Source organism: Phragmites australis, chromosome 23, assembly GCF_958298935.1.
Source record: "Phragmites australis chromosome 23, lpPhrAust1.1, whole genome shotgun sequence".
NCBI classification, from domain to species: domain Eukaryota; kingdom Viridiplantae; phylum Streptophyta; class Magnoliopsida; order Poales; family Poaceae; genus Phragmites; species Phragmites australis.
Genome location: NC_084943.1, coordinates 22373752 through 22388684, shown reverse-complemented (window position 1 = coordinate 22388684; position 14933 = coordinate 22373752). Strand labels below are relative to the sequence as shown.

General features: G+C 46.1%; 2 protein-coding genes across 2 annotated transcripts; one reads left to right on the top strand and one right to left on the bottom strand.

Moving 5' to 3' along the window:
- Nucleotides 1-2329: 2329 nt before the first annotated feature.
- Nucleotides 2330-4661, top strand: LOC133906693 (uncharacterized). Its single transcript, XM_062348665.1, has 3 exons — nt 2330-3120; nt 3472-3763; nt 4369-4661. Coding segments are annotated over exons 1-3 (972 nt in total). The 5' UTR covers nt 2330-2442; the 3' UTR covers nt 4371-4661.
- Nucleotides 4662-4915: 254 nt separating this feature from the next.
- On the bottom strand, nt 4916-9823 carry LOC133906778 (kinesin-like protein KIN-14R). Its single transcript, XM_062348787.1, has 14 exons — nt 9333-9823; nt 8869-9176; nt 8577-8772; nt 8246-8322; nt 7961-8060; nt 7748-7855; nt 7482-7658; nt 7114-7399; nt 6882-7043; nt 6580-6795; nt 6464-6501; nt 6219-6382; nt 6013-6138; nt 4916-5821 (listed from the first exon to the last, which is right to left on the bottom strand). Exons 1-14 carry the CDS (start codon nt 9451-9453, stop codon nt 5042-5044), a joined length of 2859 nt encoding a protein of 952 aa, XP_062204771.1. The 5' UTR covers nt 9454-9823; the 3' UTR covers nt 4916-5041.
- Nucleotides 9824-14933: the final 5110 nt, after the last annotated feature.

Sequence of the window (14933 nt, the reverse complement as noted above, 5' to 3'; positions counted from 1 at the left end):
TTGGGATAAGAAGTTCTTATTTATGACTTCGTCACGAACTTCATGAAGTTGCAACACGTCAATCAATTCAGAATACTTCTTGTATTTCGATTGACAGTGATTGCGTGTGGATTCTGTTGCATTCGGGTGGAAAGTGGAGAGAGTCTTCTCAATTCTCCTCTTATGTGATCTCTTTCCCACAAAGACACATGAGTGTGCAAATATTGTGCAGTGCGGAGTTGTACTCTTTGACATGCTTATAGTCACAGAAACAGAGCCTGACCCATTCTTACTCTGCAAGATGCTTGATGGTGTACTTAAGGCGCTCAAAATGCTCCTGCAGTGCGTCCCATAGTGACTTAGTGCCAGTCATTACCATGTACTCATCCTTCAAAGTGGGAGAGAGATGGTGACGGAGAAAATAAAGTGCTTGATCATTCTCATCCTTCATGAGAACCATTGACTACTTGTTCCTAGGCCAATGGCATGGCAAAACCTTTTCGCTCCAAGTACAATCCGGATGTCCGACACCCAAGTGAGATAGTTGCGGCCATCAGTGCTAAACTCAACGAACTCCTTGTTCATGATGCCGGCCGTCTACATATTTAATAATGCAAGCACTACTACTAGTAAAGTTGCATCATGTTACAAATAGGGTTAATGCAATTTTTTGACAATTTCTATGCTATTAAATGCATAACATTGAATTTAAACATTAAAAACAATAATTAATAGCATAGAGATAATAATAATATAATTAAGTACTATATAATTGCTACAACAGATACAAAATTCAAATTATAGAGGTACTTGTATGCAAAAACAAAGCTTTTGGATAATTTCCAGAACAACTAGGGGCCTAAACGCAAAAATTTAGGGATTGTGCTAAAATAATGGAAATTGGGGGGCTAAATGCAAAGATTTCTGATTTTTTTTTCTTTTTTCCCTTTATTTTCACTGAATTTCCCCACTATGGCTGGTCTATTTACATTTTGGGTTGGCCTAATCCATCCGGCTCATTCGCCTCCGGGTGGAACCCTAGCCACCACCCGACTTGTTTGGTGGCCACCATTCGAGCGACGGCTTCAAGCGACGGTAAGCCGACATGTTGGCCGGGATGGAAGCGCTACGGCGACCGGTGCAGTGGGTGAGGCGGTGCGTGGCGGCATTGGTGTGGTGTGCTTTAGCAAATGCGGTGGCGTGGTCAGAGTGCACCGCGCCGCATGGTCAGGGCGGCGGCGGCGGTCCTCCAGGGGTGCAATGGCGTAGTGGCCTGGCGGTGCTGATTCAGGAGGCTCATGCTCGGAAGCGACACGTCATCATGTGCTTTCGATGTGGCCCATCGATTGGTGCTCTAGCGCGGTTGCACTTTCGGCACGGTCGGGCGCACTACGAGCAGCAGGTGGCCTGACGGTGCTGCTTTTGGAGGCGCGTGACGATTTCAAGGTAGTGTCCCATGGTGGGAGACTGACTGGCTTCGGGCAATGGCGACAGGCACACGTTGTTCAGCTATGGGAGAAGCGGTTGCGTGGTGCTCCATAGGGTTGCAACAACGTGATGGCCTAGCGTCGCTTCAGGTGGCCAGCGTGGTGGCGCTGCTTCAAGCGGCGCGGCGAGGCCTAGAAGGCCGTCAGCTTCAATGTCGACGATATTCCCCCCCTGTTTTTTTTTTCTTTTTGATATGTGGCGGTGGCCTTCGAGCCATCGCGATTTTGTGCAGGGGACGACCGTCGGCATGATGGCGGCTACGGGCCCCACCAGTTCTGCGTCGTGTTCACGTCGATGCAGTTCATGCTACTTGACTGCTATGATATTCATTACAATGTGCTATTCATGCTATTGTTCACACACTGTTTATGCTATTCTCACAAATTTATAGATTCGAAGCAAAAACAATAGTTGCAAGCACACGTATCGGATCAATTGTATCTTTTAATTCTTGCGAACAGATTCGTGCCGCGTAGGGCATATAGGCTAGGCCATGAAATGCTTGCTTGGTGACGATGTTAATGCAATGCAGATCGGTCGCAAAGCAGATTTGTTCCACTAGCTTGGTCTCCGATAGAGCTTCGTACTGATAAAGTGTTAAGAAACCGTTGTTGCTGGGTGTAGTTCATCGATCTCTTAAGAGGACAATTGCGAAGGAAACACAATGTAGGGAATTTTTTTATTCTTATTTATCTATATCTATAATAAAAAATTCTACCTCATATATATATATATATAATACTAAAAATCACTAAAATATAAAATCAAATATTTCAAAGATCAGAATAGGCCCACATTCAGTTGGAAACTTCATGTTTCCCAACAGAAGAATGCCCATGAGCTCGCGTGCGAAGGCCCGCCTCACATCAGCCCAAGGCCTCCCCCTCCTCCTCCTTACCTCCACTAACCCTTGCACCGGCGGCGGCGCGAAGGCGCTTTACTTGCTTTCTCCCCTACCCCCGCCTACGCCGCCAAATGGCTCTCGTCGCCGGCTCCTACGAGCGCTTCATCTGGGGCTTCTCCCTCAAAACCCTAACGGCCTCCTCCACCGCATCGACGGAAACCCTATCCCTCGCGCCGCTCTTCTCCTACCCGGCCCACACGGGCCCCGTCCGCTGCGTCGCCGCGGCCCCACGGGCCGGGCTCGCCGCCTCGGGCGGCGCCGACGACTCCGTCCGCCTCTACGACCTCCCCACGGCCGCCGACCTGGGCCCGCTCCTTGACCCCTCCTCCGCCGTCTCCGCGCTCGCCTTCTACTCCCGCGGGCCCGTCCCCCGCAACCTCATCGCCGCCTGCGACGACGGCGCGCTCCACCTCTACGACGCCGACGGCTTCGCGCTCCTCGCCACGCTCCGCGCCTTCCCGCGCCACGAGGCGGCCGAGGGGCTCGCCGTGCACCCGTCGGGGCGCGTCGCGCTCGCCGTCGGCCGCGCGGGGGCGCTCTCCATGCTCAACCTCGTCCGGGGACGGCGCAGCTTCTCGTGCCGCCTGGAGCGCCCCGCGTCCGCGGTTGCGTATGCTGAGGATAGTGCCGGAGGTGATCGATTTGTGATGGCCGTCGAGGAGAAGGTGACCGTGCATGACTCCGTGGACGCCAGGATCATCCATGAGATGGACTGTGGCAAGAGGGTGCTAGCCTTTGCGCCCGCAAAGGTATTACTTCTACTAGCATTGCCTGCACATCCAGATTAACTCACATTCATCTGTTCATGAGAATGCTTAAGATTAACGGTTAGGAGTAGATTAGTGTGCAAGGTCTGAGAAATTGTTGAAATTTATCATCTTGTGGTATGCTTATTCGACTTCTACCAGCTTTTTGGTTACGTGTTAAACTGACTTCTGGGCTCAGAAGTCATCTCAGAGCTCCATGTCTTAGCACTTGGATTGACCTCCATTACTTTATTGTCCTTCCACAGTTCCACTGAAATCTGATTTTAAGGAACAAAGATATAAGTACATGTTACCTTTTGCATTTTGCTCACATGTTTTCCGTATACTTATTAGAATGGAGTCCTTTACACTGGAGGAGAGGACCGTGGTATTACTGCTTGGGATCTGTCCAGCGGCAAGGTCTCCTCACGCATTGACGGTGCTCATGCAACTCGTGTAAAAGGGGTTGTCGTCTTTGATAACCGGAATGATGGATCGGAGCTCTCCAATCTAATTGCTTCGGCTTCATCTGATGGTGTCATAAGGATATGGGATGTTCGGACGATTGGGAATGCAAAGCCTACTCCATTAGCAGAGGCAAACACAAAAGCAAGGCTAACTTGTCTTGCTGGAACATCATTGAAATGTAAGTCATGGAAACCTTGGTACTCTAATGATTGTTATACTACCATCACAAGTTAATAGCGAAAAGATGCAAATAAGCAAATCATATGAACTATGAACATGCCTTGAGTTGGTTACACAGATAATCTCTGGGATGATGCTAAACCTGAATTTTCATATTGTCAATTTCCTCATTTATGGTCACTGCTGCTCTTTCTACTATGTTAACAGTACTCTTTTGCTTGTCTTTTGCGAGAAGGATGTGAAATCTGGCTGTCTTCTTGTATTATTTTTCCTTTAGGTCAATAATATGTAGTTTATCATGGAGGATCTTTTTTATCTGTTAAGAAGCAGCTGTTTCACATGTATTAGGCTAGTCTTTCATTGTGCTTCTTAGGACAATAAATTCTTCTCCTTTTAATAGCACAATGGTATGCTTGATCGGTGCCTAAAAAAATGCTTGGTCCATATCTGTAATCCAAAGGGTATTCAACTAACTTTTGTTTTACATGTAATAGTCGTTTGTTGGCTTGATCTCTTATGTGTTAATTCGCTTGTGAAATACATTCTTGTTTCTCAAATTTTCGGTTGATTTTCTGCACATAATGTGGCTTTGTTGATTTGTAGGAGTTAAGGAATGCAAGTGAAGAGCGAATGATGAAGCAAATTGTTGAAGAGCGGCTGAGCTTCCGTTTTTGTAATGGTTAGTCCTATAATGGATTGGTATTAGAGAACTGGACCTGGAAGGTATTGGAGAACTGGAACGGTGGAACCTGAAAGAAGACTTGAAGCTGGATGCATTTGAATTGTATGATAGTCGTCGATTATACATCAACATAGTTTGGCTTATGAGAGATTGTGTGATTTGATTGTACTGCAAGTTTTGCAATGAGACCCATTCCCAATATTAACTGGGCGCTTATGAATGAATCATTTGTTCCCTTGTTTTCTGTTAGAAGGGTCATCGAATCCGATCATGGATGTTCAACCTCCAAGTCCAATACCGTCAAAGCAAGAAATCAGCATGTTCATTAGATAGACTGGGATATCTGGGATTCGTCAAGTGGCTCACAGCCTAACACACGAATTCGAAGCATTCGCAAACCAGATCGGAGTCAGCAACAACTTGTAGACGGATCATCTGACAGTCAGATCAATCACGATGAATCTAGTGTAAGAAATTCGGAGTTCTCTCACAATACGCGAGAACTCAACACACGCAAACCTATAAACACCTAAACTTGCTACCAATCTACAGACTTCTCTCACAGCAGAGAGCAGACCTGATGCGGTCTCTTCTTCAGAAGTTGTGCCTGAGGCTTGTCCCGTTGTTCCACCCCCTCTCCTTGTCCCTGTTCTGCAGCACCCTCTGCCCAGGGGTGCCACTCACCGGCGCTCGCCGTGCCATCCTGCGCGCGGTGTCAATCCCCTGGGCAGCCGCAGCGGCACCGGCTTTCCTACCTGTCTGTGCCCCTATTGGCGGCCTGATGACCACTTTCTTCTGCAGGCTTCGCCGCAGGATGCTGTTGATCCTCTTGCTCCGGCTGCCCTTGTCGTTGGAGACAACCGGAGGAGAGCACAGCGGTGGTGAGGAGTGCTCTGTGATCTTGTCAAGGGGTGGTAGTGCTGCTGCTGCTGCTGCAGGCTTGGCTGTGGGCAGTGGCATCAGCGAATTGCGCCGTGGAAGAGGTATCAGTGAGGTCCGACGGGAAGCCGGGTTCACCGACTGCTGGTAAGCTCCACCGTTGCACATGGAGACGCGTCTTGCTTTTGTCGGCAGCAGCAGCTGCGAGGCTTCAGGGCTGTTCTCCTTCTCCTCCCCTAGAGACATAAGCAGCTTGAAGCTGTAAGTGTCTGTGTTGCTGTCAGAAAACATCTGCTTTGCTATCCCGAAGTCTTTTGGTGCCGCTGGTTTCTCTGCTGTGGAATTGAGGCTCCTCTCTGCCATTGGGCTCCTCAGGTACGAGTTCCCTTCTTTCATGCCGTGCTGCTTCTGCAGATGATCTTGGGCGATTTTGTTATCAACATGCTGCCGTGCTATCTTTCTTTCAACTAGCAGCTGAGATTCCAACTCTTTGATCTGGAAACAGTAAAAAATAATGATAAACATGTTAATTCCTTATTCACACTCATAACAGTGTGCAGCAACATATTGTTCTCGGTTCAGTTATATACAGCAAAATGAAGAAAGCAAATAAAAGAAGTTGATGGCAGAAATGAGCAAACAAGAGAAGTTGATGGGCAGCAATGAGATAAAGATGCATGATGTACCTTTTCTTGGAGATTCACAGTGAGCAGGTCTTTGGCCTTGTTCTTCGCTTCAAGTGATTGGATTGTTTCTTCCATGCTCTTAATCTGAGCATCTTTGTTCTTGTTATCCTGTTTGGCTCTCCCAACCTAGCAGAAGCAGCAGTATGTTGTAACATTTGATAGATTTAACAGCTTAGCTAACATATAGTAGCAGAGTATTACTGTACCATAAGCTTATATCTTGATAGTTCTCCGACATCAACTTGCTTCCTTGCTTGTCCAAGCTCAATTCCTCTCACTCTGCTCGCGAAGTTCAACGAGCAAAGAGTTTCACCCACGTCACTCTCATTAGGGCTGATTTGAACAAACATCAAAGTCTTGGAGTCCCCACCTGCATTGCTTACACACTGAATTCTAAAACTAAAGAAAAGTATAAGATTCTACCATCCTAAGAAAGAAAAGGGCTACATACTTAGTGAGTCTTGCAGCAAGTGGGTAAGCTTTGAATTCCTGTCAATTTGAAAAAACAATTATATGTTTGTGGATTCATATAACCACCAGTGTACTTAAGGTCTGGAATTTAAAAACCTGAAGGGTATATGTTGTGTCTTCGTTGCAAGAGCAGATATGACGTCACCAAGCGCAGAAAGTGATTTGTTAATATTCTGCGCTTCTTTCAGCCTTTCTCCTTGTGCATCCGTCTTTGCTACCCGCTCACTCCCGGCTAGGTCAATTAGCCATAATTTGCTCTTTGTGCATTCTCCATTCATCAAGTTTTCTCCTTTGACCATCACACAGTGTATACTGAAATGCAAAATTAGTTAGGATAGGATTTTGCAATCTAGAACTTCACAGAAGAGGACAAAAATCTTTGGGACAAAGGCACCAACCAGTGTGATCGACTGCTGTGCTCGTTAGCATTTGTGGAACCAACAACTCTGGCTTTGCTTCCTGTTTGCAGGACCTCCCAAGCCTCATTCATGTTAGTTACCCGTGCTTCAACAAGTCCGGGCACATGATGAACCCCTTCTGCAACTTGTCTCACTTCTAGCCTGTGGAACAAGGTAGCATGTCACACTAGGCTTTTTAGATTGTTGATACAATAAGTCATTATTATCATACCTTTTTGTTGTTGCGCCTGGTTGAGACCCTGTCAGGAGCAAGTCATGAATCTGCTCGTTGTACACCTCCAAAACACTGACGGTAACCTCATATTGGAAAATGCCCTCTCTTTCTTTGATTATTCGAAAGAGTTCCTCTAAAGTTCTGTAGTTAACCCCTCGAGCACCTTCAATCCCTTCCATCGTAAATGTTTTACCAGTGCCGGTCTGTCCATAAGCGAAGATGCAAACATTGAATCCATCCAACACCGAAGTTGCAAATGGTGCAGTTTTCTCAAACACTTTTTCTGTATATAATTGAATAAGATACATTGTTATAAGCATGAGCAAAGATGTAAGTTGAGTAACTGCATTTATGAAGTGAGTTACCTTGGTCATCTTCAGTGCTGAAGACAGAATCAAATTTGAATATTTTTTTGGAAGATACATGACCTCTAACAATGAGCTCTCCATCTTTTGCCGACTCAAAATCAATTGCTGTGGAAGCTCCTTCTGCTATTTCTTCTGCATTTAGTGGCCGGCACCGGCAAAACACTCTTATATTACCTGAGCAGTATGCAAGTCACTGTTAGTTTTATCGCCACCATACCTCGCAGTAAAAATGTGTAAAATGAAAACAGAATAAAAAAACTAACCCTTTAGCTCTATAAGCTTGTTGTACAGATCTTTGCGTTCCTTTGCCTCCTCACTCAACTTTTCTTTGAGGTCTTTAAACTCACGTTCTAAAGTTGCATATTGATTCACTGTTTGAATGGATATATCGTGTTTATGGTCATTTCTAGGAAGCAAGGACCCCCAAAAAAACTGAAGAATGTGAATGGTTCAGAGCTTGACCACCACAAACATACCATATTGCTGAATTGCTGCGGACATTTGTGTAGCATCCAATACACAATTTTTGTATTCTAATGATTCTTGTCGTAAATTCTGGTGCTGTGACTTCAATACCTGCAGATGATTGTAATAAGCATCAGATCATACATGTTGGAAGCAGATTGCCAGGAAAAGGAAATCCTCAAAATCGGAAATTTTAATTTATTTTCAAATGAAAAATTCCAACAATACATGACTTCAAGCCAACGTATTGGTGGTTGTTTGTAGCGTGTAAAAAATGTGTTCTTTTAGCTGAATACCTTAAATTTCTCACTCAATTCTTTCAGTAATTGACACAATCGACTCTTCTCCTTCACTTGCCCTTCAACTGCAGAGGCTGCACGAACAATAAAAATTTCACAAAGCACTCCGGACAGGACAAGAAAGCCTAAACATGCACTCTTAATGCCAATCAGCAAGCATGCCACTTAGTAAAGTGAGATTGTGCTACTGTGCTTGTTTACAGAATTATCAATTTCCTAGAATTTAGCAGCATGCCTCGAATTCTGTTTCCCCAATCACAACTGAACTTAATATGCTGCTGCAAGTAAACATTGAGCAGCCACAGTGGATTTTATCACAAGCTCTCACCTAACGAGCCAACGTGCATTGACTTCCTCATCAGCTCCATCTGCAGATCATGGAGCGACTCCTGGGCTTCACGGCACTCCCGGGTCTTGAGCTCGTTCTCCCTCATCAGGTCCTCCAGAAGCCTCCTACACTCTTCCTTCTCCCGCAGAAGCAAACCGTAATCCTGCTTCAGCTGGCCACAACAATCGGATTTGCCCTGCAGATAACACAACATCATCTTTCTTCACGCGCAGCAAGAACAAAACAGCCACATTATCCAATTTCTTCGAGTTGTTTTGGAGCTATGTACCACCTCTTGTGCGTGCAGCCTTTCTTGCCCGTTTGGATCCACCACGCCGCCTTCCTCACCAGCCACCTCACCGACGCTGCCTTCTGCTGTCGCCGGCGGTGGCGAGGGCACGGAGACGGAGAAGAGCTCGACGGCCGCGATCCTGTGGCGCGCGGCGCTCCTCCGGATGTAGTCCGGCGTGTCCTGCAGCGTCCCCTCGCACGGGACGCCGGATGACGACGAGGCCGCGCTGCTGGCGGGGTCGAGCGCCTGATCCGCCGCCTTTGGCATCACCACCGCCGATGCTTCCACGGAGTCTGAGGAGCCCCCTGCTGAATCCCCCGATCAGCGGTAACAAAAATCCGTTCAAAATTCTCCTCGTATCACACGAACTAGAGCCAGCGGATCGAGAGCAATCAGGAGGAGGCAAGCGATCGAGATCTGCGCGGGGAGAGAGAGAGAGAGAGAGAGAGAGAGGCGTCACGTACCCTCGCTGGCGCCGCCGTAGGGGATGAAGTGGCGTGTCTCGGACAACTTCACTGTCTTCCTGGCAGAGCACGCACCCACGCGGTCCCGGTCCCGGCTGCCGCTCCTCTCCTCCTTTTCCATCGTGCGGCGAGCCGGTGAATCCAAGGAATCCGTGGAGCGGGAGGGAGAGGGATGCCGCGCGTGGTGGCGTGACGACTGATAAGGAATCCCCCGTGACGGCGGCCCGCGGTGAGGGGTTGGTTCGAATTTGAGGCGGAGGGAAAGCGAAAGCGGCGGAGGAATGGATCGCGATCGGCGGAGGGTTAGAGGGTTAGAGAGAGAGAGAGAGAGAGAGAGAGAGAGAGAGAGAGAGAGAGAGAGATTAGCAGGGCGGGCGAAGCGAGAAAAGGAAAGAAAGCAGGAGACGACCGTTGGTTGGGTTCGAATGAATTCGAAACGCGTGCGTGGCCTCCCCTCCCCTCCTCTCCACCTGCCTGGCCCCGCTGTCAGTGTCCCATCGCCGGCGACGGAAGGGAAGGGAAGGGGAAAGCTGATTCCAAGGACGGAGAGCACCGAAGGCAGGCCTCCCGCAAAGCAATTCCAAGATACAGCTGCTGCATCAACTGCAAGCTCACAAGATTTCACAACAGACGCAAGAGACGACGACAACAAAAACACCACTAATCAACTCATCTATGACCGGTAGTGGAAATTTCCCCTTGATTGTTAAAGCATATATCTGTCTATAATAATAGTAAAAAATACCAAGAACCATATATATGTCTATCTCTCCTACTTAAAAAAGAAGTAAGACGTGTTCCGTCCGCCGAATATTCCTCTGCCTCCTGCGATTCCTCTTCCCCGCCCCCCCCCCCCCCCCCGCCTGCCCGCCGCAGCCACGTTCTCCTTCTCCGCCTCGCCTCTTCCTCGCTCTCGCGCTATCGCCGCTGATTCGCCGCCCCTGCCTGCCGCGCCACCGGATCAAGCGCCCCCCGAACCCAACCCTTGCGCGCCCACAGCGGGTTAGGCCCCCACCGAGGAGGTGACGAGCGGAGCCAAACCTCCACCGGCGACGAGGAATGGGAGCCGTCGACCTTCCGCGATGACGCCCCAAACCCTAGATCCCGCACCGAGCATGCCGGCAGCGCAAATCCGTTAGGAGTCCAGCGGTGATGCGCACAATCCAGCGGACGACGACGCGCCTCCCATAGCTGGCCCTTCCTCGTGCACCGGCGGGCACGACCCTACCGTCCAATCCGGTGGACGACGACGCGCCTCTTGTCACTGGCCCATCCACGTGAGTCCTTCCCTGGCGAGGGCGACCCAACACCAGATCCCTTCATCTTTCCCTATTGCAGATCGCTTCTCTGATTTCTCCCCCAAGATTTCAAGCATTCGCACATTCTTCTTTTTTCCCTATTTCTTCGCTGATTTCTCCTCAAATTCTTCCTGACACAGTCCCTGACTTGTTCCATCCTTCCTCTCAATATGTTTGTTGCGCCTCACCGCCGGCGACCGGACGCAGCAAGCCAGGCCTCCTCCCACTGAATCCTTCTCTCCTCGAGTGGTGATTTCATCTTTTGCTGGTAAGTAAAACCCTAGCTTGCTATGATAGATTGTTCTAAAAGTTAGTTTTTGTTCTGCGGGAACCTTTTTCTCCGGTTCTCCCTGAGATTGCGTGTGGTACCTTACTAATGCAATCCTGCGATCCATTCATCCATGGTTCGGTTAGGTTCTTCTTCTTTGGAGTGCAAAATCAATCTCAGTTGACACCACAGGAATTGGTACCCAAAGTTTTTCATCAGGGGGTTTAACTGAACCCGATGCCCCATGTTAAGACCGCCCCTACCAGCTGCTGCTCACCTCGCGGGGTGATTCCGTCGTGATCGAGCAGAGCGTCTCGTCTTGGGTTCAATAGAGGTACGCCGGCGTCTTCTTCTTGGTTCTGTTCGCTGTCAGTGTATAAACACAATGCAAATGGCATCCTGCTGAGTGGAGAAATGGCGATACTACTGCGTAACATCAGTAGGAAAAAAAGGGAGAAATTTGACGTAGTTTCTGTCTCCCTTCACGACTGCATTTTATTCAAAGGAGGATTTTCCCCCTTGCACACTCTCTGGCACGTACTTGTAGAATGCAAGTTTTTACTTGATTTGTGTATGCCGAGTAATTTTCCACAGGTGATGTCATGATTGATGCCTGACACCCGTTTCTTTATTTCAAATAGCATATGCTGAGAAGAGGTTGGTAGCAGAAAATGCAAGCTCGCAAAACATAGTATGAGCCTCATTTTTTATTATCATATTGGTGCAATTTGCTGTGGGGTTCAGTTAAATAACATAATCAAATGCAGCATAGGAAGGAACTGGAGGCTAGAATAAGGAAGCAGCTCCAGGGACCTGAACTACCGCCATCTTCATATGACACGACATGGGTTTCTATGGTTCCTTGGATTCATTCCATCTTCGTTTCGATTGTATTCATTTCATCTGTATTCAGGTAAATCGCTTTGCCCTCTCATTGGATTGCTGCCTCTCAAACACTCAGTGAGCACCCATCAGATGATGACTCAGAGAGGAGTGCCCGTCCGGGGGTGCTCCGTTGGACACTGACACATTGAGCAACCATGTGACTGCTTTGTCCATCGTTGGCCGGCCGCCTCCTTAAGAAGAAATCAAGATCAGGTTTGCCCCAAACCCTTCACCCAACCACCCCCGATATGTAATCCTGTGTGTTTTGGTGGTCAGTTATTATCCATTTCCTCTTGTTCTGTTGCAGGATTGCATTGATCCCCCCCCCCCCTGTGCTGCAGTCTGTTCAACCCACCACCAAAATTGTTGTCGTGCTCTCTGTCCCTCTCTAACGTTCTGAACTGCATGTTGGATATTCATGTTTTCTATTTGTTTACCGATTTATACTTATTTCCCATCCATCCAAACATCATTAATTCATGAGGTCATTCTGGTCTTACCTAGCTTCCTTGATATCAATTGCAGCCTTGGTAGTTGTTGTGAAATGTAACAAATGTACCATAATTAGTGGAGATTCGTGGTCTTTTAACTAACACTTTTCTTAAACAATCGTTCTAGCTAATATAACACATTTTTGCTTATGTTCCTCCGTGCTCGGATCCCAGCCAGGTGGGTTCACTCGTGTTTAGATAGTCCTTCAATTAACTGATGAAAGATGTGAATTTGTTGTAATTTTTTTCATGTCCTTATGTGCTTAGCTTCATCAGGATTGACTTATCCTGTAAAAATTAACTTAGAGATGGAGCAAGGCTGTTGCAGGGAAATGAAATGTATCAACCAAATGCAAAATTAGCTTGGCAGCATCAGTTGGGCTTAGTGACTATGTTGGTCTCTATTCGTATAGTTTGAGTGCAAATTTACCACATCTCGCTTTAGCTAGCTTTGAATTAATTGAACAGAGGTCTTCTATGCTATCCCAAAAACTAGACACAAGCGTACTGAGTGGTCTGTACCAGGTCTAGAATCTCATGTAGTGTACATTTTTGCTTTTATCAGGAACATTTTTTATTCTTAAAATTGGATGCTTACAAGATTTCCTGTTGAGGCTCTTAATCCAGACATTGCATTGTTTTTTGGCATCTTCAAGGTAATTCCTGACTGCGAAGTTCATAGCTTTTGCATATGCTTCATGTCATCCTGGAAGTATCGAGGATTATTGTTGTTGTTGATCGAGCCTTCCATGGCTTGATTAGTGCTCTTTTTTGTTATAATCCCCCGAAAAAAATATGGCCACGATCCTAGGTGATTGGTGATTTCACGGTTCATTACACGGCTTGATTAGTGCTCTTTCCTTACATGGCTTCATTAGTGCACGTGAAATTCTTCACTCTTTCCTTCTATTATGTGGACATAAATTTACATAATATCAATTTGTTGATTTTTTTTTAACTTTGTGATTGGTGATTTCAAGGTTATCCTTCCATCTAATTTGTGTGCTCCTCCACTACGGCGAGTTGCCCTACCACGGCGACCGGATCTATGGTGACTCGGATCCAAACATTCAAATTGGATTTGTAAGGCCGCATGCAAGTGCATTTGGGCTAGCTACTTGATGGAACTTTGCCATGCAGTGCACCAAAGTAAGTTAAATTTTTAGCTAGAGCACAAGTTCTATGTGCTTGCAAGTATGGTCACATGAGAGTTAAGAGGGACTAATAGAACAGATGTTTTGACCTAATGTCAATTATCTATGATCTTTCTATGCGTCTCATATATTTCATTCAGGCAAAATAGGTTATCTTGTTCCTGTTCCGTATTAGATTTCATTTTGCCAAAATATTATGAAAGGCAACAGCTTGTTGATGGTGCTTGAACTACCTCTTTGGATCTTTCTTGAATTGTAGTCCCTTGCATTTTGATTTTCAAATTGATTTATCAAGAAGTTATGGTACCAGTTCATTGTGAATTCCTGATTTCCATATTGTTATACTGAGATAACCACACTAGATTATTGATTCATTGCATGATAAAATGTAGCTTTTTTAGTAAGTCCTTTGCACTTCTCTGATGTTCTTATATTGGTACAGCATGCACTATTTCCTCCTCCTTGAGAAAGTGACACCCTGTATCATTATCTATGTTTAGGTGATGCTAATTACTAGGATTGAACTCAGACGGTGTGCACCATGGTTTCTACGAACATGTTAATCAGTAAATAAATATGATTGTCGAATTGGATGAGCAGAACATTTGGAAGAAATTTAATGGATCTTTCATTTGGGAAAAAGTAACACATTTGTTGCATTTGGGATTTCATTGGATCAATAAGCTACAATGTTTTGTTACTGTATAATTCCTTTCTTTTAGGTTGCTACTTCCTCTTATGATAAATTATTTAAGATCACTCGGGCCACATTCACTGTTGAATTTGTTGTTTTAGATCTTAGAGCACAACTTCTGTGCAGCTTATTCAATCTTATGAGAAATAATTGCATTATAATCTGAACAGATGCGATTATGAGCAAGAACGACGATGACATTGCTCCAGTAGATGAACGAGAAGATGGTTGGCTGTGCTTCTACGAGATTCTTGCTAATCATTTTGTTAGAGTTTCTGAAAGTGGGAGGCGTATACTTGAGTTGATAGTGCAACTCTAGAGCCAGTCGTTTGCGGCTAACATATTTGCACTTCTTTTCCACATATGGGTATGCTAAGTTACTCAGTTCAATAAATAATAGAAGGATGTATGTGTACATGCCCAATTCCTTTACGAAGAAACCATGTTTTTTTTCTCCCGTTGCAACGCATGACATTTGACTAAATCACCCCTCCATGCTTGGTTGTTGTCCCGTTGCAACGCACGGGCATTAACTAGTAATCAATAAAAAATACCAAAAGCCATCCTTCATTTTTCACTTAGTAAGACGGGGAGAAGAAAAGTCACTTGTACTTAGGTTGAATAATATGAGTTTACGACTTGTCTTTCTATTTTATCTTTTAAAGTAGTAGCATATATGTATGGTCTAATATTGATAAGTCTTGCATCTGAGAGGTCTTGCATCTGAGATCAGTGGAATAGGTGATCATAAGCCTTGAAAGGCCTACAGCCTTACAGCTAGTCTAAGAACTCACCTAAGATACATGTACAC